The sequence below is a fragment of the Neofelis nebulosa genome, chromosome 6, assembly GCF_028018385.1.
Source record: "Neofelis nebulosa isolate mNeoNeb1 chromosome 6, mNeoNeb1.pri, whole genome shotgun sequence".
Taxonomy (NCBI): domain Eukaryota; kingdom Metazoa; phylum Chordata; class Mammalia; order Carnivora; family Felidae; genus Neofelis; species Neofelis nebulosa.
In genome coordinates this window covers 35929413-35957053 of record NC_080787.1, presented here as the reverse complement: position 1 = coordinate 35957053, position 27641 = coordinate 35929413, and the positions used below count along the sequence as shown (strand labels likewise).

The 27641-nt window shown below is 59.1% G+C and overlaps 1 protein-coding gene across 3 annotated transcripts in view; it reads right to left on the bottom strand.

Annotated features, from left to right (window-relative positions):
• The window catches only part of ITPR3 (inositol 1,4,5-trisphosphate receptor type 3), a 67691-nt gene that overhangs the window by 4561 nt on the left and 35489 nt on the right, over positions 1-27641 (bottom strand). For 2 of the 3 annotated variants that reach the window (XM_058733599.1, XM_058733600.1), the window contains exons 12-54: positions 26996-27095; positions 26754-26914; positions 25990-26131; positions 24344-24505; positions 23381-23553; positions 22671-22790; positions 22134-22316; positions 20982-21233; positions 20746-20890; positions 20068-20209; positions 19415-19614; positions 18078-18207; positions 17498-17555; positions 16230-16395; positions 15093-15257; positions 14935-15009; positions 14384-14509; positions 13608-13730; positions 13331-13531; positions 12128-12379; positions 11731-11856; positions 11468-11593; positions 10127-10247; positions 9394-9584; positions 8644-8792; positions 8327-8435; positions 8106-8196; positions 7821-7990; positions 6456-6630; positions 6102-6286; positions 5721-5921; positions 5463-5573; positions 4900-4995; positions 4682-4783; positions 4494-4580; positions 3834-3944; positions 3541-3733; positions 3197-3322; positions 2560-2732; positions 1702-1866; positions 832-1024; positions 263-367; positions 49-176 (exon numbers count right to left, since the gene is read on the bottom strand). In XM_058733599.1, coding sequence (XP_058589582.1) covers positions 49-176; positions 263-367; positions 832-1024; positions 1702-1866; positions 2560-2732; positions 3197-3322; positions 3541-3733; positions 3834-3944; positions 4494-4580; positions 4682-4783; positions 4900-4995; positions 5463-5573; positions 5721-5921; positions 6102-6286; positions 6456-6630; positions 7821-7990; positions 8106-8196; positions 8327-8435; positions 8644-8792; positions 9394-9584; positions 10127-10247; positions 11468-11593; positions 11731-11856; positions 12128-12379; positions 13331-13531; positions 13608-13730; positions 14384-14509; positions 14935-15009; positions 15093-15257; positions 16230-16395; positions 17498-17555; positions 18078-18207; positions 19415-19614; positions 20068-20209; positions 20746-20890; positions 20982-21233; positions 22134-22316; positions 22671-22790; positions 23381-23553; positions 24344-24505; positions 25990-26131; positions 26754-26914; positions 26996-27095 — 6310 coding nt within the window. The other variant, XM_058733601.1, reaches the window with a different exon arrangement.

Below are 27641 nucleotides of genomic sequence, written 5' to 3'. Positions count from 1 at the left end.
CCAAGGCTCGGGCCACGTGGATTTGGGAGCGGGGCAGGGGATGCTCACGTCTTTGGAGGGCTTGCGGAGAATGTCGCCCACGCCACCACCATTGCGCAGCCCGTGGTTCATGACAGTGACGATGCACATGAGCAGCGTGTCGCAGGCCCGCTCCGTGCTCTCCAGCTCTTCGTTCCCTACAAGCGGAGTATGTGCTCACACCCAGGCCAAGCCACCCGCCTCTGCGCCCCTGCCCCAGGCGCCCAAGACACACTGCCCTCACCTTCCAGGACCTCAGGCACTGAGACCCCTGAGACACAGTCCAGCTTGTCCCCACTGCACGTGCCCACAAATGTGGCAGCTCCATGTGGCATCCCCAGGGGGCTGGCTAGAGAGGACGTGGGTGAGGTCACCAGGAAGTCCAGTGGCCATCATTCCCCTCGCTGTGCCCCCCGCCCCACATCCTCCACGAAGCCTTCCCTGATCCTGCGAGCTCTCCCCTCTGTCAGGCTACACGTGAAGGGTCCTCATGCCCCTGCTATGCACAAAGGACAGGAAGGGGGGGGGGGGTCCACACCCCTGAGCCTGGCACACAGGCAGCCCCTGCAAACACTGAGTTTCAGATGGATGCCAGGTCTGCAAGCAGGTGGCTCCTCAGGGAGCAGAAGACCAAGGCTGTCCCACCCATTCGGTGTGTCCCGGGGCAAAGGGAGTTCACAGATTGCTGTGAACTAGAAACCCCCACCCCAGGACCGGAGAGGAGGAACTGAGGCAGGGCTCCTGGTCCTGACACGGGTCGTCTGTGCAGCCCCTCTCAGCCCCCACACCCTCCCAGGAGAGGAGCCGCCAGACCTCCAGAGTGATTGCCGGGCAGCCGGTCAACCTCAAGGATGAAGTCATCCTTGAGGAAGAGGAAGCCAACGATGGAGAAGAGGTAGACCAGGATGAGGGCCAGCAGGGCGGTCAGCAGGATGGAACGGCCATTTCGAGTCACACTCTTGATGACGTTGAACAGCGTCTCCTCCCGGTAGATGAGGTCAAAGAGCTGCAGGGCAGGGACAGGGCCTTGAGGGGCTGCAGACGCTGCTGGATCCAAGGGCTGCCCGGCTCCCAGTGGTTTCCCACAGGCTCCTCCAGGAGGGTCTGTGCTTGGGCAGGTGGAACCAGCCTAGTGGGCCTGGCGGGGAAGGCTGCTCAGAGGCACCTGGAGTTCTAAGGCCAAGGGAAGGGAGTGGCCCGGGAGAAGGTGTGAGGGCTGAATGGGCAGGCAAACACCACACCCGGGGGAAGAATTTTTTGTGTGATTTGTGTGCGTTGCCTCACTTCAGCCTCACAATCACTCCAGGAGGTGGGTGCTATTAATCATCCTCATTTTATAGATACAGAAGTGAAGGCACGGGGCAGTTAAGAAACTTGCCCCAAATCACAGAGCTTGTAGGGGCCACGCTGGGATGCCAACCCAGGTAGTCTGGTTCGAGTCCAAGCTTAAAACCACTACCAGACAGGGGAGATGAGCCAGATGGGGGCCGGGAGTGGCCGTCAGGGCCCTGAAGGCTGGGCTGGGGCCAGGTAGAGGAGGACTCTGCAAATCCAGCCCTCCCAGCCCAGCAGCAAGAGGACCGGACAGAGAGACTAGCACTGGGGAACCACTAGCAACTTGAGGGAAGCCCCGACCGCCCCCACCCCCCCACCCCTGCCAGCCCCAGCCCCCAGAGGGCTCACCAGGATGCTGTAGAAGAGCTCATGGACAAAGAGGCCCAGGACACTCGTCAGGATGTAGCCCACATGGTAGAGGAACTCCATGTCCATGACCATGGCCTTATAGCCCCGGATGAAGGTTCCGCGGTTGCCCACAAAGCTCACCACAAATACAATCTTGTTGGTCAGCTGGGGGCAGGTAGAAGGCATGGGGATCAGTGGCCCATGGCCCACCCTGAATCTCCACTCCCTGCCGCCCTGCCCCCCCAGTGACCAGCTCGGAGGCCAGCCCTTGCCTGGAGTGGATCTGAGCTGGTCCTGCTCAACCTGGCAGGCTCAGCATTAATGAAAATGCCTCCAGAAATGTACCTGGACTCTTGGATAGAACAGGGGAGGAGCCCCGTGGGCCCCTGGCTCCAGGAAGAAAGTGAGATACAGATAGAGTCAGACCAAGCAGACCAACCTTGGCCTCTACGGTGACTTGGTAAGTTCGGAAAAGGGGTCTCCCCCCACCTTGCTCTGGGTACTTTATTTCCAGCTGTCAGGAACTGTCATAATATACAAATCTTTAATGTCTACAGTACACACAGTGCCTCTGGGCAGTGCCCGACTAACACCGTCTACACAGCAGCCCTGAAGCCGGTGCCCCAAAGTGACTCCTGGCTGGCTATCTCTGAGTGCCGGTTGCCCCAGGCTGTCCCGGGAGACAGTGGAGGCACAGAACGGTCCTAACCGTGGAGCTTTAACAAGCTTGATCCCGACACAGGCACAAGGGGGTTAGAGCAGAGCAGTGGCTGCCGGGAGGCAGCAGGCCAGCCCGAGGTCCAATGGCGCCATGAGCCCCAAGGGTGGTCTGGGGTGAGGGCTCCCTCTGGCACTCACGTTGAGGGCACCCAGGATGTTGAGTGTGGGCCCAATGCCCAGGTAGTAGATGGAGCGCAGGATGAGCGCCACAATGAGGGGGCGGATGCTGTAGCGCTTGGTGAACAGGGCCGCGATGGAGAAACAGATGAGGATCCAGAACAGCAGTGAGATGAGTGGGGAGCCCAGCACGCCTGGGGGCCAGGGTGCAGGGTGAGCACTGGTCTCTGAAGCCCACCACAGCCCCAACAGACCCCGAGAAGCCACCTCCTCCCGGAAACCTTCCCTATTAAGTTCTTGGTCACCTGGTATTAGGGCCTCTCCTGCACCACCACACCTGCATGTCTAGGGTTAAGGCAGGAGAGGCCCTATCCAGCTGCTGCTATCATAGCTGAGCTCTGGCTCATGCACGTGTGCCCGTGTGTATGAGAGAGACGTGTACTGTCTCCGGAAGTCAAGGACCCTGTCGTCGCACTGGACCCCATCTGTCTCTCCCCCCATGATGGGGTGCAAAGCCCAGAAAGTAGTGCAGGGGTGCCTTTCCCCCACTCTTGCATCTGGTCCCCTCAGAGCCTGGCTGGCCACAAGGCTCTGCCCAAACCCAGGGAGGAGGCACGGTGGTCTCCAGGGCCACAGTCTGCCAGCCTTGTGTCCCCACCTGTGGACGCGCCCTCCATGTAGGGGTAGAAGAAGGCAATGATGATGTTGATAAAAACTGCCAGATTGAAGGAAATACTGCCCCACAGGGTCATTCGGCGGGAGAACCAGTAGATCAGTGGCATGCCTGGGGGAGATGTGGGTGGGTCTCTGGTTAACATTGTCCCCTCATCCCACATGGCCTCCCCCTCCGGGGCCCCCAGCACCTGCTCAAGCTCCAGGCCCCGCTTCAGGGGGAAAACGTGACTGGAGCCCTCCTGGGGTGGGGTGGGGTGAGGCAGCCCCCCCTGACAGGTAAGAGGGTCACCAGGGGGCCTTGCCCTCCCGCCCCGCGGGGGTCCTCACTGCGGAGCTTGCGCTGCCACTCCATTTCGTTGTGCAGGAAGGAGGACTGGTCGAAGAAGTCGCTCACTTTGCTGCCCTGCTCATCCTGCTCCGTGGTGGTGAAGAGCCGGTGCTTGGTCTCCTCCGTCAGGAACTGGCAGATGCCAGGCACCGGGAACACGATCTGCTCCATGCTGCGGTCCTGTCGCACGATCTGGGTGCACACAGGCACGTGGTCACACCCAGGCCACAGCCCTCAAGGGCCAAGTTCACAGGCCCTCACTCACAGCGCCCCTACTGCCCTCGGGCCCCACCTCTATCTGGGATGTGTGGTTCTCATAGTAGGCCAGAGGGTCCTCCTCCTCCTCTTGTGCGGGCGCGGAGGACTTGAGCATCTGGGACAGCTGCTTGTTGTTGAGGCTGAGCTGGGGGGTAGAGGGGCCGCCGAGGTCAGGCCCCGCAACTTTCCACCGCTAGACCTCACACCAGAGCCCTACCTGCTCCAGGTGCCCCCCTGCCAGACGAGACCCAGCCTACTCCAACTAGGATGCAGCCCAGAAGAAAGAGGGGATAAGCGGGGAGAGCCTGTCGAAACAATTCTATGGGCCCCTCAGCACCCACGGCTCCAGCTCCAGGCTTCCAGACCTCTCCCACAACCCGGCTCCCACCTCTACCCTTAGGTTTCACCCCGGACCGCCCACCCTCCCGGCTCCTCCCACCCTGAGCCCCGCCTCCCCATTCCAGCCCTTTACTCAGGTTCAGGCCACACCCCCGAGTCGTGCTCCGCCCAGAGTTCCTGGACCTGCCCCCGGGCTCATCCCGTATTCCAACCGGCCCTCCGATCTCGCAGTACCCTCATCCCCTCCCTCAGTTCCTAGCCTCGCCCCCAGATACCAGCCCATCCAATCTCTCGCCCAGCCACGCCCCTAGACCTAAGCCCCGCCCCACACCCAGCCTTGTCCCCGCGCCCCCACCATAGAAGAGATGCCCTCGGCCTCCTCCTCTTGGATGCGCTTCACTGGCTTGAGCAGGTGCTGCAGCTGCTTGTTGTGCCTGGAAAGCTGAGTGAGAGGGCGGCGCAGAGTCACGGGGCGTGGTCGCTGGGGTGGAGGGGGGTGGGGGGCAGGACCGCCGGGGGCGGAGCCAGGGGTGGGGCTGGTACCTGCAGCGCCAGGATGTAGATGTTGTGGCCCACTTCCCGTGGGCTCACCTCCGAGTTTTCCCGCTCCTCCTCCTGCAGGTAGGCTTTCTTGATGACGTCCACCTGGCAGGGCAGGGCCTGTTTGCCGCCTTCCTGGCGCGTAGGGAATGCCCCGATCCCCGTTCCCCTACACCCCAGCCAGGCACGTCTTCCCACCTGACCCCTGGCCCCAGCCTCACCAGCTCCTGGGGCCGCAGGCTGATGAGGATTCGCTCAGCGTTTTCACTGTCGTGCCGGCTCTCCATCAGAGCCAGGAGCAGCTTGGAGGCATTGTCCTGTGGAGAGGTGGGGAGAGGTGGGGAGAGGGGGACAGGCCACAGTCTGAGAGCCCCTACGATGCCCCCCAACAACCTCTTCCACTGTCTACTCCATAATAGCCTCTCCTGGCCTGCAAGATGCGCCGTAACCTTCCCATCCCCGCTGGCCCCCAGGACTTGCTGAGCAGTGTCCTGCAAATCCAGCCCACCCACTAGCTGTCTTCACCGCCACCCCATGGCAAGCAGACGCAATCCCCAGAAAGCAGACATGTACGTGGGAGACCCTCAGATAAACCCAGAACACGTCCGCTCCTAGAGTGTACGTCCAACACGCTTGCTCACACATTCATTTACGTATGCATATTGACACGTACATATTAAACATGCCAACACACCCCGGTACGCACACTCAACACAGGTCGCGTCACGTGCATTTGTGCACACACATCCCATGCACACTCAACTTGGAGTGCCACGGGCCCCACCTTAAGCTGCAGCACCAGATCCATACGGTATTTGCACAGGGGACTGATGTCATTAAGAATCAGGGCCGTGATGATGTCTATGCCGTTGGACTCATGAGTCACGATGCAGGTCTGGCAGGAGGCAGTGGGAGACACGGGGCCCAGGCCCCTCAGAACTGTGGCGCTCCGGAGGCTCAGTGTCTCCCCTGCCCAGCCTGCTCCACCCACCCACACCTCCACACTCCCCCTCGGCTGCTCCTGGTTCTCATGGCGACTTACCTGGTTCTCGTGGCAGGGGCCCTGACAGTACTCAGTGAGGGTCTCCAGGGTCTGGATGACAAGGCCCACGTTGTCCTCATTGATGTAAAGCCCCAGCAGCCCCAGGCCACCGGTGGTGCTGCCGCACATGATGTCCAAGAACTGCAGTGTCTCACACACCAGGTTGTAGTTGGTCTTGTTGTTCTGGGAGCGCAGGAAGTTCTGCAGAGCACAGAAGGGTGGACATGGCACCGCTCCCGCAGGGAGGCAGAGGCCTGCACGGGACCACGACGGTGAGCGCCGCAGGGCGTGACCACCAGCCACAGAGCAGCCAAGGCACCGGCAGACAGGGAGGGCGGGGGCCCACGTGCTGGCTGGGGGAGGGGCGGGGCAGGCGCTCACCTGCAGGTCTCGGTTGTGGTTCTCACACAGCAGCTGCAGAAAGCGCAGGATGGGCTGCATGATGAGCACGGACGTGCCCATCTCGTTGCTCTGCACGCGCTCGCCCACCTCGTGCCCCCGGCGCAGGCTGGGGCCCAGCGAATAGCGGGATGGGGAGCCTGGCATCGAGAAGGAAGCCACGCGGCCTGTAGGGCGAAGCCCGGTAAGGCTGGGGCTGCTGGAAGTAACCGTACCCTGCGTTCCCACCCCCAGGCCCCTGCCTGCAGATCTCGCCCCGTGACCCCCCCTCACCCTGAAGCCTCTGACCCTGGCCCAGCACCCAGTACAGCATCCTGTACTGCTGTGACCTCTGACCTTTGGTGGTGGGGTCTGCCGACTCCCGGTCCTCACGTGGCTGGCTGCCCAGGTCATTCATGTTGACGGCCACCGTGGACTTGGTCTCCTGCTGGGCCCGCTTCATGCGGTCATGCAGCACCTTGAAGAAGCGCTCTGACTTCTTGTCACTTGTCATCAGGTTGTAGAAGGATTTCTGGGGGCAGATGGTGAGATGAGGGACAGCCTCAGCACTGGGCCTGGCTCTGAGCAGCCCTTCCTGGGTCCCTGGAGGGCTCTATCCTGTGCTGCAGGGAAAAGCACCTGCAGGACCACAGACAAGCCCCTAGACGTGCCCCAGGACTAAGGCTGGGGCAGGGTCGGTCAGGACTGTGGAGGCGGAGGGGAAGGGTCCGTATCTGCTGTCCATGTGATGCTGGAGGCCCACCCCAGGCTCCTCACCCCCATCTGCATCTGCCCTTGGCCCTCTGTCTGCTCCCCACACAGCAGCAGAGACGCCCCTCAGAAGTCTAAGTCTCGTATTTCCTCTGCCTGAAACCCTGCAGCAGCCCCATCTCACTCACAGGAAAAGCCACGCCTCACAGCTCGCATGAGGCCACACGATGGCCTGCCACCTCTCTGACCCCAGGGCCCACCACTCTCCACTCCTCTGCCCTCTCCAGCCACATCAGCCACTTCCTCCTCATGGCCTTTGCACCTGCTGCCTGCTCTCCCAGGACAGCGCCCGCCTGTTCACATGCTCACCTCTGGGTCCAACGTTTCCCTTTCCAGGACACGACCCTGATCCCTGCCCCAGCACTCCCTAGGCCCCTCACCTCCATCATCACTGTCCAGCATGCTCTCCATGTTATGTGGGGATTACGGTTATTGGCTGTTGTCCTCATTAGGATACAGGACCAAGAGAGCATGGATTTTGTCCTTTTTGTTCACTACTGAATCCTCAGTGCCTAGAACACTGACAGGCCGTGGAAGGCACTCGGTGCGGACTTACTGAAACAATGCACGAATGAATGAATGAATGAATGGGGATAAAGCAATCAGAGGGGGCTTTTCAGAGGAGGCAAAGGTGTCCTTTAGTTGGGCACCAAAGGCTGAGGAGGATGTGGAAGAGGAGGGAAGCAAGCCTGAGCAGAGGCCAAGAGGCAGGAATGATGGATGTGATGTGGGCAGCATGGTGGGGAGACAGGCTCAGGCCTGGCTTGAACAGGGTGGTCTGCGTGGATAGAAAAGAGGCCACATGACAGGAGGGCAGTTATGGGAGGTGGGACTGCCCACGGGTAGCCAGACTCGTGCCGGCCACCAGCACCTAGCCCTGCGGCCCCAGCTACGGGGCACACTGTACCTCCTCGTAGAAGGCACCACCCAGGACCCCCACCCAGTCCACACCTGGATCTCTGTGTTGCCACCGTCCAGCAGGCGGATGGCCAGGCCAATGCTCTCCTGGAAAATCTTCTCATTCTTGGTGCTGGTGATCAGGTCGCATACCAGCTTGGTGGCCCCCTCCTTGTCCAACCGGCACTGGGTGGCCGCAATTGCTGACCAGTCTTGGTCCAGGCCTGAAGTTGGGGAATCCGCTTGAGGGGAGCCGGTGGGGCAGGGGAACGGAAGGGGCGCCCAGGGACTAGGCAAAGGGTCACCCAGAGGCACAGCCAGGGGGCAGGTGGTACTGACCAGGGCTCATGGGGTCCGGAAGGTCCCCCCTCGAGCTGGACTTCCGGTTCTGGAGGTAGTTTTGTAGCAGCATCTTGCGCAGCTGATTGCCCTGGAGGACAGGGAGCGAGAGCCCACAGTGGCACTTTTCACCATTTAACCCCTGGCATGACAGTCCTGGCCCCGAGCCCCTGGCACTTGCGGCCGGGCCTGCATGGTGTCCAGCCCGCCTGGCCACTCACCCGGTCCCCGTACTTGGCCTTCTTGAGCAGCATTTGCTGCAGGGTCCGCAGCACCTTGACACACAGCTTCTCCTCCGACTCCATGAGGTCCTTGGTGTGCTGGATCAGCCTGGCCAGTGAGGAAGGAGGGCACACATGGGCAGCCCCTGATGCCTCCCTCCAGCCACTTCCCCTGCCCTGTGCCGGGCGGGAACACACCCGGCCCTCTGATCCCGCAGGCTGTCCAGTCCCCGCAGGGCCCTTCCCTGTCCCAGGCTGCCTCGCACCTGCCACCCCCACCCCCACCCCCGCCCCGGCCGGGCTGGCATCGCACTCACTTGGACAGGAAGCCCCCACTCTCACAGCGCTGGTAGGCCTCACTGCCCTCCAGGAAGAGCAGCTCGGGCCAGTGCAGGACGTCCACCAGCACGGACAGTTCAGCCTGTACCAGGGGCCTCAGCCGCTCCTCCAGGGCCGTGATGATGTCCTGGAGCGGGCACGGCACAGTCACTACCGGGCAGGTGCAGGCCATCCAGGCCCAAGAGATGAGTGAGGCTTGACTGCCATTCCCCACACCCCAACACCAAAGGGCCCCACGGATTTCTCTGAGCCTGTCTGAGGGGCCCTGGACCCACGGAACCCCTGAACAATGCAGGATGTCTGTCTGCCCAGAGTTCCTGGCTGGGAGCCACAAGCCCTGCCCTTTCACCCAGCCCCTCGTCTAGCTGTGTGACCCGGGCAAACCCCTCACCCTCACCCTCTCTGAGCCTCGGTCTCCCGCCACGTGGGGATAGCAAGCCACCACACCCCCCAGAAGTGTGTGTGTCAATAATGTGTTGCAAAAACAGGAAGGGGCTATAAGGACTGAGAGTTGTCCTGACCCCCTCCGTGAGCACCAACCCCACTAGCAGGTGCCTGGGTTCTCCTGGCTTCCCCTGGAAGGATGCCCCTCAGTCCCCGGCCCCTGGCCTGCCCGTAGCAGAGGACTCCTTCCTGGGGAGCGGGGGCAACACAGGAAGGGATGCTTCCCCGGAACATGCCCTTCCAAAGCAGCTCTCGTGGCAGATGCCAGGCAGCACCACACCCACCTGCAGCTTCTCGATGATGTTCTTGTAGTCCCACTGGTTGGCGGTGGGCGTGACACGGGGGAAGGCCCGCGTGGTCGCCTTGTAGTTGGAGGCGTTGCGCTGGGCTGCAGCTGCACAGCTGGTGCCGCTGCTGAGCAGCGAGCTGATGTGTGCATCCAGGTCCATGGGCAGTGAGATGCCCCGGCCTTTGGCTGGGGAGAGAGAGGAGGGGTGCTGGAGGGCGGGGGGTGGGGGGGGCAGGTGGAGGCCTCACCCAGCCAGAGAGGCCAGGCTCAGGGCTGCTCGACCAGGGCATAGGGTGAACTAACCAAGGTTCTGGGGTACACGCCGGCCCCCTCTTGGGCTGAGGTGCCCTCTTCCCCCTTTTTGGGTAAAAAGAGGGAGTTTCTGCCTCTTTGACTCTACCCTGGCTCCACTCTGACCCCTCCCCTTCCCCAATGCTCCCTAACAATCTTACAGCTGCCCTTCTGCCTGAAACCATTTGCAAGCACAGGCAACTTCGGTTGGGGAATGTCGCCCAGCATTCTCCTCTGGGGAACCGGCTCAAAGCAGAGAACAGCTTCTCTCAATTGCTAAGATGCTAGTCGGACACCAAGAAGGACCTACTGAGAACTACCTGGAAGCAGACGACGAGCGAGCTTAGGAATAACGTGTTTATTGTGAGGGCGGGTGTCCCTGTGGCGAAGGGAGGGGAGGGGTGGTTGGAGCTAGCCAGTGCCCCTGGCGCACTCACCCACCATGGCGAGCGTCCGGATACAGGCCTCCACGGAGCCCTTGTGCTGCTGCTGCAGCCACGGACACTCGAGCAGCCGTGTGGTGGACTGCAGCAGCTGCACCACGATTGTCTGGTGTGTCTGCAAGAGGCAACACGCCTACCGCTATAGCCCGACCCACCCTCCAACCTGGAAAGCCCCAGGCCCAGTGACCAGGGCCCACTGAGAATGGGCACGATAGAGGAAGAAGGCCTCCAACAGATACCATGTGTCTTTGTGCCAATCGGAAAAAGGTACTCCCTTTCCTCTCGGCAGTGCACAACCTGCCCGACTGTACATGGCAGCCCTGTGAGAACTCCCCAAAGTCCAGACCTGGGGCTTCTAGTCCTATTGCTGGCCTTTTCCTTCCTCTAAAAAAAGCATTTAACAAATTAATATTGTGGAAAGTTGATATATTTACATGGTTCAAAACCCAAAGCATGCTATGAAAAGGCACACTTCGAGAAGTGTCAGCCAACCTTGACCCCATCAGCTCCATTCTCCCACACTCTGCCCTGGGGCTCATGAGAGGTGGGGAAAATTGATACAATTACCCATAGTCCCAAAGAGGCCCCAGGGCGCAAACATATGTGTGTCAAAACAAACCCACCCATGCTGAGACCAGGACCCGCTCCTCCCTCAGTCCATCTATAGGTAGCCCCTTTCTTGGTCACTTGTGTGTCCATCCAGTGTTTCTTTAGGATTTAGGTATTGTCATAGGCTCCCTCCTAAAGGGAACCTGCCTCTCTTTCCTTCAAGAGGCTCTGGGCTATGACATCTGAGAATCTGGGAATCGATTAAGGGGCCATGACTCTTCCAGTGATTTAAGACAAACTCCTGTTGGCTAGCCTAGAACTTTTTTTGCTGATACAGGTAAGTAAGACTTCAAAAGGCTGTCTATTTCAGTCCTAGGGGCACCTGATCAATTAAGCCAAACACCAAAGATCTCTGTACATCGGACCCTCTGGATTACTGCTCTGACTCTGCTGTCCACTGAGGTAGGCATGACCATCTTGTCTTTGGGGAGTAAGTGCTGCCAGCTGCCCCCCGCCACCCTGGGATCCGTCATACCTAGTGAATTTACGAATTCCTGTTCTAGGGTACTGCCCCCACTGCAATTCCTGACCCGCAGAAATTACAGAAGAATAAATGTTTGTTGTTTTAAACTGCTAAGGTCTAGGGTGATTTGTTACACAGCATATGCAATTAACACACTTGTATATGTCCTTCTGCTACGTCTTTATGTGCCAAGAGCAAACAGGAATATATATCCTCTTTTCCCTCTTCGCTACACAAAAGCTGTGCGGGCAAGAGCGGCTCACCTGCAGGGAGGTGCTGTTCTCCGAGAACGGAGAGCTGAAGAAGGCGTTGATGGTGTCCAGCACGACAGTCAGCACATATTTCTCCAGGGTGGGGTCAGCCAGGCGCTTCTCACGCTTACTGCAGACCTGGGGTGGGAGAGAGAGATGCCTGGGGGGCCCCACCGCTCCTGCCCCCCGCCCTGAAGGCTGCCGGGGGCCCCCACCCACGCCCCTGCCCAGCACAGCGCACCCACAAGTCCACGCCCCACCCCCCGGGGACAGACCCGAGCCATGTCCAGGGTGAAGTTCTCAAAGAGTGTCCAGATGTGGTTGCTGGTGTAGATCTCCTTCATCTCCACCTCTGTGTCCACGTAGCAATGATTCACGAAGTTCACGTAGGCCATTTTCACCTGCACAGCCCGGAGCAAGGTCAGGGGCGCTAGCAAGGCCGCCAGCCCAGGCTCTCCCTCTCTGCACTCGGATTCCCCCCTGACCTCTCCGTTGCTCCTCTCCCCACACCCCTCCTACCAGCCCCCATGTCTGCCACTCCCCCACTTCCCTCACCAACCTCTTCCTGCCCTGCCATGGCAAGACTGAAAGGCTGCCTAGGCCTGGCTCTACCCTTCCCCCACCCCGGCCGTCCCCACCCACCCCAGCCACCTCTCCCAGTCCCCAGAGGACCTCGGTGATGCAGTCCTCGTGTGTCACCACAGACACCACGTCTTCCAGGGGCAGCAGGGAGGTGCACTTGATCTCAGTGTAGACGTTCTTGCCCTCGGCACAGGCAGCCAGCAGGTCCACCAGGGAGATGTGATACATGAGGGGGCTGTGGTCCTCCACACCATCCCGGGCAGCCTTCATCATGTCCAGCAGGTGGGCCAGTGAGGCCTTGTCATTGTAGAACACGACCACGTCGTCACCTGCATTGGTCAGCTGAAGGCAGGAGGGGTGCCCCATCAGACCCCCTGAGTCCAGCATTCCCTAGGTTTACCCGAGAGAGATGGGGACTCTGACCTCAGCCCTCACCTGACATTCAGGAAACCGCCCCCCTGCCTGGCCCTCGAGGCCGTAGGCTAATGTTTCGGGCCCTCTGCCATCAGGGCCGAACCCTGGACCCAGAAAGTGCCCCCCTCCACCCCTAAGGAAAGAAGTCCCACCCAGGCATGTTTCAGAGGTGCCCCCTCCAGGAAGCCCTTGCGAATCCCACCCCTGCCTGGCTCACCCCCCCTACCCCCACCAGTGCTCCCACACCGTGTAATTTAAAGGCTCACAGAGCACATGCCGCATCCTCTCGTGTCAGCAATTATGTTATTCACAGTAATATAATAACAGCAACTCATAATTCGCATCGCACAGCACTTCCAGCACAGGGCGTCTCGTTTATTAGGTCCCTCATCTCACTTCACCGGCTCCTTTCTCCCCTGCCCCCACACCATGCGGTAAGAGGCTCCAGGGCAGAGTCCACGTCTGTTCCAGATGTAGACTCAGCCCTCGACCCTTCATACCTTCAGGTAACGGGCCTACTGTGTACCCACGATGTGCCCGATGCTGGGGCCCATGTACGAAGGATGTGGTCCCCCGCCCTGAGCTCACACCCCAGTGCCTTCCCCCATGTGCACAGAACAGGTGCTTCATGATTTTTAAGTACATGATACTAGAAGGATAAACAAAGGAATGCGTGTTTGAGCTCTTTCAGGCCTGTTGTCTGAGTTCTACTAGACCGGCCTCTTTGACCTTAGTTTTCCCTCCTCCTTCCAGCACCCTCAGCATTCCTCTCGTGACCCCACTGCCTGACTCCTCCAACTCCGGGTCCTGCCTCCTGAGCGCTCCCTCTCTGTGGCCACCACCCATGAGTTCCCATGCACCCCGCGGCCTCGTCCTCACCTCCGTCATGATCATGTCCTGGCACTTCTTGACGTACTTGCCCTCGGCCTTGATGACGGTGTGCAGGAAGTCCAGATACTGAACGTGCCGCCCGTGCGTGGCCAGCAGGTGCACGAAGTGCTGCAACACGGGCTCGCTGATTTCAGAGCACAGCTGGTAGTTGTTCAGGAAGATGTGCTGCATGGTCTCTGCCTCCAGGAGCTAGCGGGGAGGGCTTCCGTCAGAAAGGGGGATCTGGGCCCCGCTCCACCCAGCCGCCTCCACCTGGCGTCCTTACCCCTGGTGTGAGGAAGAGGTGCAGGTGCTTATGCAGCAGGGCCTGGTTGCCGGGGTTCCCCGCGCAGAACTTCTGCAGGAACTGGTGCGTGTACCGCAGGATCTCCATCATCTTGGCATCACCCTGGGCACGGACAGGGGAGGAACGAGGTGAGGCCGGGCCTGGTGCCTGAGCTCAATGGGTGTGGGGGCAGATCGGGGCTCGGGATTGGGACCACAAGGAGGCCAGGTTCAAGGTGAAAGCTGGGCCTCCAGGTCAGGACAAGGAAATGTGTGAGGGGCTGAGGGTCAGCGGCTGAGGCGAGGCTGGAGCGGGGAAGCAAGGCTGAGGGGTCAGGGTCAGGTGAACGCTGGGATGGTGTCAGGCTCAAGAGTCAGTGTGAGGCTTGAGACATATCAAGATCAAGGTCGGTCAAGGGGAGGTGTGGGCGTCAAAGGTTGAAATGAGGCTCAATTTGGAGTCAGGGACCAGGTCGGGGTAGGAGGGCAGAGCGAGGCCAGGGTGTGGAATCCAAGTCAGGGGTCAGTATGAGGGGTCATGGGTCAGGGGTCAGCCTGTGCTGACATCATGGGTCAAGGGGAGGCCGGGGTCACATGGACCAAGGGGAGGCTGGCCAAAGGTTACAGTGAAGCTGAGATTATCAGGACGAAGCCAGGGAGGGAAACATAAGCTGGGGTCGGGGTCAAGAGTCAGGGTTAGGTTAGCATCAGGGGTTAGGGTGCGGTTTGGGTTAGACTGGGGTTCAGGGTGAAGCTGCCCGGGGGATGAGAGGTCACCTTGTCATAGGGGATCTGCAGCAGGTCCAGCATGACCTTGTGGGCGTCCATGTTCTTGAGCAGCCTCTGCTGCTTCTTCCTCATCTGCTCCCCAACACCGCACATCTTGTTCAGCCGCTCCAGGATCTGGGGAGGGTGGGGGGTGAGCCCAGAGCCCCTCCCCTCCTCCTCAAGCTCCCCCTCCACCCAGGGCCCCGCTCAGGCTGGTCGGAGTCCCCGGCCAACCCCAGCCAAGTCCCAGCTCACGCTGGGGACAGGAAGGGGGAAAGAGGCCGCGGTCACGGAGTCAGATCACTGCAACGAGGCAGGGAAGCACTAAAAACCCAGTCCCACCCATAAAAGTAAATAGAACAGTATGACTGTGAAATGGAATTTCATTAAATTCCTTCAGCTTTAAAATAATGCCATCTGGACTTCGGCAGGGCCGTTTTTAATGCACAGGAAAAGCCAGAGGATGTCAATTTTGAGGACCGGTGGCCGGCAGAGTGGGGAGGCGGGAGAGGCCAGGCCCCAGAGCCTCCAGGGGGTCCTCGGGGCCCCCAGCCACTCACGCCCTTGACGATCTGGTAGTTCTCACTGCTCTTCTCCCCAGGTGGGTGCAGAAAGCCCTCCTCGTCTGTGGGCCGCTGCGGACACAGGGAATGGGGGTCAGCCAGGCCCCGCCCTCGCTGGAAGCCCTGTCTCCCCAGCTCCCCACGACCTCGCTCACCTCCTTCTTGTCTTTGGTAGCACCTGCCTCCACCTCCTCGCCCTTGCTGCTGCCCTTCTTGTCGACCCACAGCTCCGACTTCTCGACCATGGTCCGCAGCCGGTCCAGCTCTGACTTGATCACCTTGTAGTTCTCCACATCCTGAGCTGAGATCAGCAGCTGCACCTGCAGGTTGAAGGCAGGCTTGCCTGGTGAGACGGGTGCCCCCAGGTCCACCGCCTCGCAAAGAACCCCGGTGCCTGATGCCCCGGCCTCTGGTCCTGGCATCTCCATTCTGCCTCTGCTCCCACTCAATGTGTATGGCCGTGCCATAGTCCACCACCTCCAGGAAGCCTTCCCTGATGGCCGAAGGCCTCCCTGCACTCCTTGGCATGAGCTGCCCCATCACCTGGCTTCAGCGACTCATTGACTTGTGCTGCGAAGGCCTGTCACTTGGTCACTCGGACCCCAAATGCAGGACAAAGCATCCTGGCATCACTGAATGCTGGCTGAAAGAGGGATCTGAACCTCGGCTCCCACTTTGCTCGCTCTGGTCAGTGGGTAAGGAGGGAAAGCTTCCTGGGCTTCAATGTCCCTCTAAAAAAACAGGAGAGTAGTAACCACGTTGCCAGGGCTGCCCCGAGAATTCCATTAACATGAGGCCAAGGCTCAGTGTCTGGCACACCCTTGCTAAATGCCAGTCCCGTTTCCCAGGGAGCTGTCAAGCCCACACGACATGGCGAGCACACAACCAGTCACCTTAGTGAGGGCTGACTGCACGCCGGGTGTGATTTGAAGCACTTAGCAAACGTGCACGTGGTGTAGTTTGTTAAACTATAAAGTGCCATCCACATCATAAAAAGTGACAGGACTTGAGTCAGGCTGAGAGGGAATAAAGATGGCCCAAGACTTGGCCTTCACCTTTAAGGAGCTCAGCAAGGCCAAGAACCCCAGAGAAGCATCTTGAACTTCCCCTGAGCTGTGAGCATCTACGTCACGGTCAACCCCCCGGTGCCCAGCACAGGCCAGCGCCCGGCCAGCGCACCTGCCTGCTCGGTGCCGGGGCCAGGTGGTCCTCTGGCCACCCCCCCCCGGGGAAGCCCCCTTGGGCCTCCTTCCCCCTCCCCAAGGGCAAGGGGGCGCAGACAGGAGCAGCACCTGCTTGAAGGTGTGCATGGCCTCCTGGCGCTGGCTGAAATGCTTGAAGAGCAACTGAAGGGCCCCCGAGACCAGCGGCGCGTAGTCGTGCATGCTGAGGTGGATAAGCACCCGTAGGAACATGCGGCCGCCCTCGTCGTCCACCTCCAGCATGCTGCTTGTCTTCCTGCAGCACAGGCGAGGGGAACGGGCGGCCCGTGAGCTCCCTGCCGGCCGAAGGGAAAAGCGTGCTCCCCACCCCCCCTCGGCAGAGGCAGCGCCCAGTGCAATACTTGCTGAAAGCAGTGATGGTTTCTCACCAGTTTGTAAACAGCCAACGCCCTGAGCTCCCTGAGTGATCCCCGGGTTCCCTTTGATTAAGCAGCCGAAGCGGCGACTCTTCACACGGGACCCACAGACACCCCCCAGGGACTCGCAGAGATCGGCCGGGGCCGTGGACAGAGGGCGGGCAAAATCCACGGCTTTGGTTTTACCAATCTCTAACTAAAAATGCAGCATTTCCTTCAGTGAGAAAAAAATCAGCACTACCTGTGATTCGGTCACCACTACAAATCACAGATGTTTTCACATCACCTTATGGGTGTTACAGAAATCGCGAAATGCCAGGTACGTTCATTGCCACTTGGAAATCGTGGTACTAATTATAGCCCTGGCCCAGTTTGTTACCTAATGTGTTAATAAAAAGGCCCATATCTAACTGGCGTGTCTAATTTGTTTTCTTCAATATTTTGATAGCTGTATCTCAAAGCACTTGCTTTCCTTTGCAATTCACATGCTTTATTTTATGAATTTAAAAATGCCATGCTGAGCAGGGGTCCAAAGGCTTCGCTAGATCCCAAGAGTGTGGCGTGGAAATGGTTAGGAGCCCCAACCCCCAGAAGGAGCCCTCCCCTTCCAGCCCTCTGTACAGCGGGCTATCCCCCCACCTCCCCCTGCTCCCCTCCAGCTACCTGGTCCAAATCCCAATGCACAAACAGGAGCACAACAGCCCTGGGTGAGGGCAGGGGAATGACCAAGATGACACTAAGGTCCAAGCGGCCCCTGTATCACTGGGGCCGGGGAGGCCTGACAGGGCAAACGCACAAAGCCAAGGAGACCCCTGCCGCAGAGCCCGGCAAGGGGCTGCGGGGAGTATGACCCAGGAGGAGGGGCCAGCCCCAGCCCTGGGAAACCCAGCCTTGGAGACCCCAAGAGGGAGGTTCTCACACCGGTGTCAGCATCACCCACCCAACCCCACACACAACCCCCCACCTCAACTCTGGCCTCACCCTACTCCAAACATGGCCTCCGCCTGCTCCCCGATGCGATCCAGGTTCATGTTGGCAGCTGTGGGGAGCAAGAGTGGGCAGATGGGGGCAGGTGGCCAGTCCGTGCCCAGGAAAGATAAGGATCACAGGGGGAGGGAGCAGGCAGGTCCCCAAACCACCTTGTTCCCTGCACTTGTTGGGTAGCAGCCCCACCTGCGTGCTCCTTCTCAGAGCAGCCCCACCGCCCTGCAGGGGTGAGCAGGGTTCTGAGCTGGGCATCCAGAGACCTGGGTCCTGGTCTGGTTCAGCCTCTGACTGGCTGTGACCTGAGGCAAGTCCCCGCCCCTCTATACGGGCCTCAGTTTCTCCATTTGGGAAATAGAGGCGATGATCTCTGCCTTTGCCTCTTACCGTGGCAAATAAATGAGATACTAGGGAGGAAAGGCCTTTGCAGGTTGGGAAACAGAGGCAGGGCTGGGGATCCAGCCCTAAGGTCTCCCTCAGCCTCCACCCCACTGATGTGTACCCCTGGGTGAGTCACATAGCCTCAGCCTGAAGGCGGGGGAAGGCAGGGGTGGGGAAGGCAGCGGTGGGGGCTCACTGGTGGAGTCGAAGGCCGGGGCTGTGCCGTCGGCCCCGCTGTCCTGCATGGGAAACACCTCCACAAACTCCTTCTTGAAGACGGACAGCAGGTAGGAGATGCGGTAATCCAGGCGGACATTGAGGATGAACTGGAGAATTGGGGAGGGACGGGGTGGCGATTGGACTGAGGTCGGAGGGCCAATTGTGCCCCGAGGGTGGGGGGGAAGGTGGTACCCTGAATGAGCTCTAGCATTTGGGTATCTCAGCATAGACGTTCCAGATGCTCCAGCATTATCACAACCTAAAAAATCAAGACTCCTCTCCCCAGGGAGGTCCAGGGTGCCCTCTCCTCCACTCTTGACCCAGTGATGAGGGATGACACCTCCTCTCCAAATTAGGCAGAGACACCCCCTGCCCCATCCCAGCCCACTCAGCCCCTCCTTCCCAGGCAAGATACTGACAGGAAAGAGAAGGAAGCTCCCCAGGCCCAGAGGCCGACTCTCATCCTCCAACCTTGCTCTGCCTGGGGCTGGGGGGGGCAGGCGGGTGGAGAATTGAAGACTGAAGGGGAGCAGGAGAGGCCACTGTGGGGCAGGGGGTGAGGACACAAGGTTTGAGGACACCCTTGACTGGCCTCTATCCTTATGGGGCACAGAGAGCTTCTGGCCATACCCCAGAACACAGATCTGGAAGCCCTTAGCCCCTAGATGAATCAGAATCCCCCTCCTCTGACTCCCCTCCTCTGAATCCCCTGACCAGGCCTTGCCCAGACTGGGTCCCCATGGAGGTCATGGTATTACCCTTCCCGTCCTCTGCTGACAATAAGGCAAAAGCAAGCAACCACTCCTTGGGATCCTACCAGCCCCTTCTCCAAGTGTTACTAGGGGGTCTCAGACAAGACTGAGAGCAGGAAAGACTATATCTGCCTCACCAGGAAACGGCTCTTAAGACTCTAGCTCTGCTTCAGAATCTCTGTGTGATGGCAGGAAAGTTCCCTCCCCACTTTTCCTTTCCTCATCCGTACAATGGAGGGACGGAGCTAGGCCTTGGTGCACCCCAGAATCACCCGGGGGGCTTGTCACAGCACAGACCGTGGGCCTGCCTCAGAGGCTTCTGGTCCATAGGTCTGGGGCGGGGCCCGAGAACATGCATTTCTGAGTTCCCTGGTGAGGCTGAGGTTGCTGGTCCAAGGACCACACTTTGAGAACCACTGGGCTACACAGCCGATCACTATGGAGCCCTCCAGTACTGGATCTTATAATCTGAGTGGGAGTTCACCCCACCAACCTTCCTGTCCCAGGCTCCCCTCTCCTGCCCTATTCCCAACACCTCCCACCACTGTTCTGGCCCAGCCACCTGCAAGATTTCCAGGATCTTCAGCTTGGTCTCCATCACCACAATGTCTTCATTGTCCTCAAACTTGCTTCGGTCCAGTGGCTCAGTGGCACCAGAGCCAGCAGGCAGGCTGGGGGCGCCAAAGACAGACTGCTTTCGGCTTAGCACCATGGTGGACATCATGTGGCCCACACCCTGGATGGACCGCCGCACGTTCTTGCCTGCGGAGTGGGAAGCACATGGGGATCACAGGGGGTGCACAGCAGGACCCCTCGGTCTGACTCTGTCTCTGTCAGCTGCAGGGCTAACCCAGAAAGCCTTCCTGGGGGAGGTGAGCTTTAAGCCAAATCTGGGCAAAGAAGGGATGGCCAGGGCAAAGGCGGCCATCTGACAATAGATGGCAGGGCTGTTCTCCCCCACCTTCCCCATCTGACAGGGGGCCCCTCAGGCAGGGCCTGTGTGTCTCCCCTCCTCCCTCATCATCTCCCCTCAAGACTAAGATGCCTTGGAAGGCAACGCCCCCAGGCCCCGGGGTCTCCACAGAGCCTGGACAGGAGCCCCTCTGGTCCAGCAGAGGCCAGGAGGCAGGCTGCACAGGGTGTTGATCAGAGGACTTCTGGCACTAGGAGGAGATGGAGAACGCCAGGGGTGGGGGTCTGGCCACAAAGCCTCACCGCCTGAGTCATCATAGGCCTGTAGCATGGCCGGGGGCCCCTGCACGCAGTCGATGATGCCCAACAGAGTGCGAGTGAGCCGCAGCAGCTCACTGAAGCTGTAGAAGCCGAAGTAGATGAGATTGTGCGCCAGGCTGACCACCTGCGGGAGGAGGAGGCGGGGCCGAGGTGAGTGGGGCGGGGCCTCGTGAAGGGCGGGGCCAGGGCGGGAAGGTAGGGCTGAGCAGGTGTAATGAGGGTGTGACTAAGTTCTTGGGTAAAGGCAGGATCTCGGGGAGCCTGGACACAGCCACCCTTGTGCCCTAGTGGGCTGATAAGGAAGTGAGGCCTACAAGGAAGAATACTGTGCTGGGGGGGTGGGGGGCGGTGGGGATAGAGCGGAAATGCAGGAAGGTGGGGGGGGGGGTAGCTCCCCACAGGCACCTATGAGCCAGGTGGGGCTGAAGGGGTGCGTGGACGAAGGGGAGTCAGCCCTCTCCCAGGTAGCAGGGGGAGAAGCCTCCCACTTGGGGAATCCCACTGGTCCACGCAGTCTCCCTGAACTGGCTGGGGCACTGAGGAAAGGTGGGGGTCATGGAGCCCCCAACGCACCCCAGGGGGCAACTGAGGCCTCGTGAGGAACCCCCCACCAGAGCCCCCTGCCAAGCACCAGCCCCCCCACCCCCCTGCCCAGCCAACCTCAAAGGTGAGCTTGTTCTTCTCCTCATTGGCAAAGGGCACAGCCTCGCTGACCACATTGTTGAGGTAGTCCTCCACGAAGTCCATGGTGCTGGCAAACTTGTTCTTCTTGTCGTCTCGAGAGGCGTTTAGGTTGGAATCATAGCTGGGGGGCGGAGGCAGTGAGGCATGAGGGTCCGTGAGATCCTCCCACCCCAGCCTCGCTCGCCTGGCCCACCCTCCCCTACCCATCTCACTCCTTGATGGTGATGGCTGTGGGGATCTCAGTCCAGAGGCGGGCAAACTTGACAGGTGTGACCAGCTCCTGGGGGTCCCTGTCCACGTGCACGTGCAGCATCAGGTGGCAGAAGGAGGCGCGTAGGTCAAAGGGCAGCATTTCGTCTGCCATACACAGGAAGATCAGGTCAACACCCAGCTGCTGGGAGATCTCGTCGATGGCCAGATACTGGCGGTCCAGGCACATGCGGGCAAAGAGCTTCAGCTGGTACCTGCAGGGAGGGCAGGGCGGAGGGTGAGGACATGGCAGGCGGGGGCCAGCGAGGGCTACTAGCAGTTGGACCTGAGCAAGTTGAGAATTTGGGAAAGTGGCAATGGGACGTAGGTCAAACCAGGCATCTGCCCACATAATAGGAAGGACACAATTCTGAGTGAGCGCGGTGAAAGGGAAAACAGCCTGGAGTTTTGCGTATTTGCAGCTCTCCCCGCTCCTTGCTGAGGAGGAAAGGAGGAAAGCACTTCCTGGCTCAGCCAGCCCAGGTCTTCACAGGGAAGAGGGCTGGCTGAGTGACGGGCCGGGAGAGGAAGGGGAGGGGAGTGCGGTAGGGGGACCAGCCTGGGCAGAGCGGGGGGTGCAGGGTGTGAGCCCGGGGTGTGAGAGCTACAGAAATGGCGGCTGCAGGCGACACTGCTCTGCCCCAGGGTGGCGGCACGCCCTCGGCTTCCTGCTCAGAGCCCTGCGTTACCTGCCGTGGGCCCTGGCGACAGATGGCCCACCACTAAGGATGTGTGAGCTTGGGCAAGTTGTTTTACCTCTCTGTGCTGTCGTCCAACTTCGAGGGTGACAATAGTCACAGGGTTACGGTGGGGCATCAGTGAGTGGCCAGGTCACTTTGAACAGTGCCTGGTACATGGCCCGCATTTGATACGTGTTACCCAGTATCTCATTTTCTAAATCAATACGTTTGGAGACAGGTTTCGGTTTCTTTCAGGCCCAGTCACTGTGCTGAGCTCTTTAGCTACACAGTTGCCCTCACTCAGCCTCCCTGAGGAAGGCTGCAAGGCTGCTGGGGCTCATCCCCCAGCAGGGACTGGCTGAAGGCCTTCTGAGAAGGCCCAAGGGCACAGGTAGCACGGCACGAAGCAGGGGAAGGAGCTGGCCCCGGACGCACCTGTAGTAGCTGAGCACGTTCTCGTCGTGGGCATTGCCGGCCCGCGCCTCCTGGGCCAGCTGCCTCACGCTCTTCTCGTGGTGCTCGTTATTCTTGTCGGTCCAAGTGAGCCACACCTCCTCCTCTGAGTACTCGATGCTCAGATACTCATGGGACTGGGCCATCTCCTTCACTGGCCGCAGCCTGCAAACCAGGGCCACCCATCACAGGGAGCAGGGGGCTGGGGCCGGACTCCGTGCCCACAGCCCTCCCCGAGCATGCCCAGCCACACGGACCCCTCCTGGAGCTTGGCTGAGTGCCAGCTCAGACAAGTTCCTCAGGCCACGCCCTTCTCGAGGACAAAGGATCCGGCTCATTCCCCTAGGCCTCCCTCCTCACGTAGCGCCAGCACAGGGCTGGGCACCCAGCAGGCAAGGGCACATGTCTGCAGACCACGAGGGTGTCAGTTCTAGCGGACGGGGCCCAGGCTCCAAGGCGGCTGAGGAGCAGGGCGAGGCAGAGCCCTGGATGTGGGCAGGAGGCAGCGCAATGGCTCACTCAGTCTGGATGAGAATGTCACTGTTCTTGGGGTCCAGCACACATTTGCAGATGAGCTCTTGGGTGACAGGGATGGCGATGTGGTTGGACACACACAGGTCAGAGAGGTAGTCCAGGAACCTGGGGTGGTGACAGCAAGGAGGGCCAGGGGGCTCAGAGGCTGGTCCCTGGTAGGGATAAAGCCCAACGTCCTCCTTCCCCAGCGGACGGCACTGGCTCCCTAAAACCGGTTTACTGTTTCTGCTCCTACCCCAAAGCTTGGGGTATGGGCACGATGGACTCCCAGCTGCCCAAGGAGAGACAGTCATGGGCATCACCCTGATCACCCTGGGCAGCGGGGGGAGGGTAGCTGGGGGTCCAAGGAGTCAGGGTAAAGGAGGCACAAGGACAGGAGTGATATTCAAAATATTTAACAACTGGTTCAATACAGGCACCGACTTTGTCACCAGAGAAGGGTCTTGGGCCTTCTGCTATACCAGGCATTGACCCTCTTGTTGTTAGATTGGGCCAAATTTGGGAGGGGTCCCAGAGAGGGGCTGCAGAGGCCAGGGCCTCAGAGAGGTGGCAATTTACCAATGGAGGCAATAGTTTTTCACTATTCGTAATGAGCAGCTGCAGCGGACTCTGTGCCCCCGGAGGACTGGGAAGGAGAAGGGCATAGGTGCAGTGAGAGGGTGGAGGGTGGGGGGTGGGGGGGTGGGCAGGCTCACCTGGGCTCCCTGTTCTTCCGTACGAGGCTGACGAAGGTCTCCACCTCGGTCTTGGTGATGTGCTTCTCCAGGAGCTTGCGGTTGTTGTGCAGGAGGGCAGTGATGGTGTCTTCTGCCAGGATGTCATAGCCGATCTGGGACTGCATCATCCCGAACTGCTTGGCGATGTGCTCCTGGGGAACAGACGGGCTGAGTCGTGGGGAGCCCAGCTCTGCTCCAGCACCCCGCCTTAGCCCTGAAGACAGGGGTCCCTCCCACAGGCGGGGGACCCCGACCCTGGCAAGGTGGCAGTCTGGGAGAGGAAACTGGCACCGGGCAGAAGAGTAGGTTTACGTAATCTAGTTCTTCAGCTCCCAGCCTGTCTCCCTATCAGAATGAAGCCTCCACAGGGGAGGAAATTATCGGGCAGGACCGGCTACATAATTTATGGGGCCCTGTGCAAAAATGAAATAGCAGGACCCTTCTTCAAAATTTGAGAATTTCAGGGGGCACCTGGGTGGCTCAGTCAGTTAAGCGGCCGACTTCAGCTCAGGTCATGATCTCACGGTCCGTGAGTTCGAGCCCCACGTCGGGCTCTGTGCTGCCAGCTCAGAGCCTGGAGCCTGTTTCAGATTCTGTGTCTCCCTCTCTCTGACCCTCCCCTGTTCATGCTCTGTCTCTCCCTGTCTCAAAAATAAATAAAATGTAAAAAAAAAAAAAAATTTGAGAATTTCAAGATGGCAACCGCAGAGCATTAAAGCCAGCTCGAGGTCCTTCTCTGCACACCCATGAAGCTGGCCGGGTCGCCTGGTTCCCTACAGTATCCCCAGGCCTAAAACGGTGCCTGTCACGCAGTGTGTGCGTGCCTCAGAAAACATTTGCTGAACGAACAAAAGCAGGAGTGAGCAAGAGAGCAAGCCAGTGAGCAGGTGTGTGGGGAGACCCCCGGGGCCAGGAAGGCTCAGGCCAGGGTGAGCAGCGCACCTGGTTCTTACGGTAATCCTCCTGGGAATGCCGCAGCACCCGGTAGCAGAGGCGGAACATGTGCTGGTAGGGGGCATTCTTCTGGTCTGACAGCTCCTCCAGCCGCACCAGGGGGCCCTCACCCCCCTTGTCACGGAAAGGGGCCTTCAGAATGCCAAAGATCTGGAAGGGCAGAGAGAATGAGGAGGGATCCCCCTATACCTGCCTGCAACCCTCATTATCCCAGAATCCCTCAGCCCCAAACTCACTGTGCCCCAAAGCCACACCACCATGAACCCCAAAGCTGATTTTAAGCTGGACTGAGACCTCCAAGCCCCCATCAAGGGCCCCTCTTCCAGCTCTCACCCCCTTCTCCTGGCCAGGATTCCAATGCTGCCCTAAGCCCACCCATCCCCACACGACTAGTCCCAGCTCAGATCCTGGACCAGGCTCAGCGTCTGGGGGAAGAGCTCAGGGCTGCCACAGCTCAGGGGTCTCAGGTTAAGAGAAAAGGCAGGTCAGGCCGGTGTGGCCAGAGGTCTCCACCTCTGGTCTCAGTAATGTGCTTCTCCAGGAGCTTGTGGTTATTGTGGAGGGCGGACACAGCCTGCCTCATCAAAACAATGTTAATGTAATTTAAAAATTTTTAAAGGCAGGGATTGGGTGAGGGTTCTGTTCTAGAACAGAAGCCAAAGAAATGCAACCATATGGAATGAGAAAACCTTCATTGGATCCTGCTTCAAAAGAAACAACAACAACAAAAAACCTTTAAAAGAACATTTTGGGTGAAAAGTAGGGAAACTTGATATGGATTGGGCACTATTACCAATTTTCTTAGGTGTGATGACAGTATTGTGTTTATCCCAGGAGATGCACACTGGAAAACTTAGGGGTGAGGTGCGCCCTGTTTGGAAACGCATGGGCGGGGGGACAGATGTATAGATGCATGGTTACGTAAAGCCAAACCGGCAAAATGGTAACAAGCGCATTCAGGCAGTGGTTGTAGTGTATTCACTGCGCTATTCTTTCAGCACTTTCTCATATTTGAACGTTTTCACAATAAAAATTTAGAAAGAATATTTAAAGTAATCTCCACACCCAATACGGGGCTCGAACCCACAACCTCGAGATCAAGAGTCGTGTGCTCCACTGGGTAAGTCAGGTGCCCCAGAGAAAAAAATATTTTTAAAGCACAAGTTCTGGGGGCACCTGGCTGGCTCAATCAGTACAGCCTGGGACTCTTGATCTCAGGGTCATGAGTTCAAGCCCCATGTTGGGCATGGAGCCTACTTAAAAAAAAAAAAAAAAAAAAAAGCACAAGTTCTAGACCCAACATCCTGAGTTCAAATCCTGGCCCTGCTGCTTCCTAGCTGCAAACTCTCGGTCAAGTTACTCCACCCTCTATGCCTCAGTCTCCTCACGGGTAACATGGGGATAATAATACTACCTCCCCCAGGTGGAGAAGATCAACTGAGCCAAGGGCACTGGTACGCGGTCAGTGCTCAACAAATACTCATTTTGGAAAAAGGGGTGACGAGAAGCTGCAGACACAGAAGGTCCACTGCAGATGGGAATGGCTCCTGTCCTGGACACCCGGCCCAGTCCCCAAGGCCACTGCAGGTCCCAGACGGGGGTCCGCCCCATTCCCCACGCCTGTGCACAGGCACCTGTTTGAGGATGTTCTGCTCACGCATCAGCTTCTGCCGTTCCCGGTTGGGCTTGGTGACCATGATGTCCAGCACATTCTGCCCATTGTTGGGCACATCGCTGACGAAGAACACCAGGTCCTCCAGCAGCTGGATGACAAACCTTCACAAAGGGACACCAGGGATGACAAGCGTGAGGCACCGACCCTGGGAAACAGCCTTGGGACACACCCGTCACATGCCCTTCATGGGCAACCAGCCCTGCCTGAAATACGCTCTCATCGAGTCACCCGCCCACCCTGCTGGCCAAAGCACAGAGCCCATCATCAGCCTTCAACTTCTCTCCCCAGCTTCACGGCTCTCAAAATGGCTCTCAAAACACACTCCTCGCCCCACCCGCCCTGGATTCCCAAGTGCCCCCAAAACAAAGAATCTCGTTACACTTCAGTCTGGAAAGGAACAACTGGGCACAAGGCAGGGTGTTTGATGTGAAGGGCTCCACATTTCTGTCCTGGCCCCACCACTGATTAGCTGTGTGACCATGGACAAGTCTCTTAACCTCTCTGAGCCTCAACCCATCATCAGGGTTAGTTCTGGCAGTACACGAGCAGTGAGGCAAGGGCCTGGGTCCACCAGAGCCTGCAGAAACCAGTCCCCACCTCTGTCTCCCCCACCCCAGCCACACCTGCCCGGCTTCTGCTTTGTGACTCCTTCGTCCATGAAAAGCAGACCCTTGGAGGACAAGGCCTCTCAGGAGACCTCGATGACCCCGCCCTGCAGCCCACCTGCGGTCATTCTGGCTGATGAAACCCTCACTGAGTTTCTCCACGGCACTGGCCAGCATGGAGCTGGCATCGTTGGCAAAGTCCAGGTCCCGAATCTCAGACACCGGAACTGACACGATGGCAAAGGCTTCCTTGTCCTCCTTGGTGGGGCAGGTGCCCAGCTGCAGGGACAGGGGTCAGCAGGGCACCCAGGGACGAGCTAAGGCCCCAGCCCCAGCCCCCCAGCCCCGGGCGCCTCGCACCATGAGCCGAATGGGCCGCTCTTCCTCAATGTCGATGGGTACGTTGGTGCTCTGGATCCACGTGTTGGTGCAGAGGTGCCGCAGCCGGACATAGGAGTTCCTACAGGTGGGGCCAGGGTCAGGGCTCGGGGATGGGGCTTCGGATCGCGTCCCGGCTGTCTGCTCTACCCCCGATGCTCCACATCTCCACCTGACTCCACACCCACGGGACAGGGAAACTGCTCCCCTCCAGGCGAGGAGCCCAAGCCAGAGAAGAGTGACCAGCAAACAGCCCCCAGGCCCCCTGCTGCCCTTACCGAGGCCCACGTGCCTCACCCGCACTCCCCAAAACCGGCTTGTTTGTAAACTTGGAACCAAGACTCATTTGGACAAATGGAACCACTTAGACTATTTATCCCACTTAGTGTCAAGACGTATGTGTTTCATAGCGGAAACACTCTTGTCTCTGATTATGAAATATCATTACCTTTCTGAAATGAAAAACAATCTGAATCTCAAAATGCACCTGGCCCCAAGAGTTTCAGCTAAGGGATCGTGGGGGCCTGTAGCGACTCAATTACGTCTCCCATGAGTCCTGTTGATATTCCCACTTGATATTCCCACTTGATATTCCCACTTGATATTCCCACTTCACAGATCAAGAAAT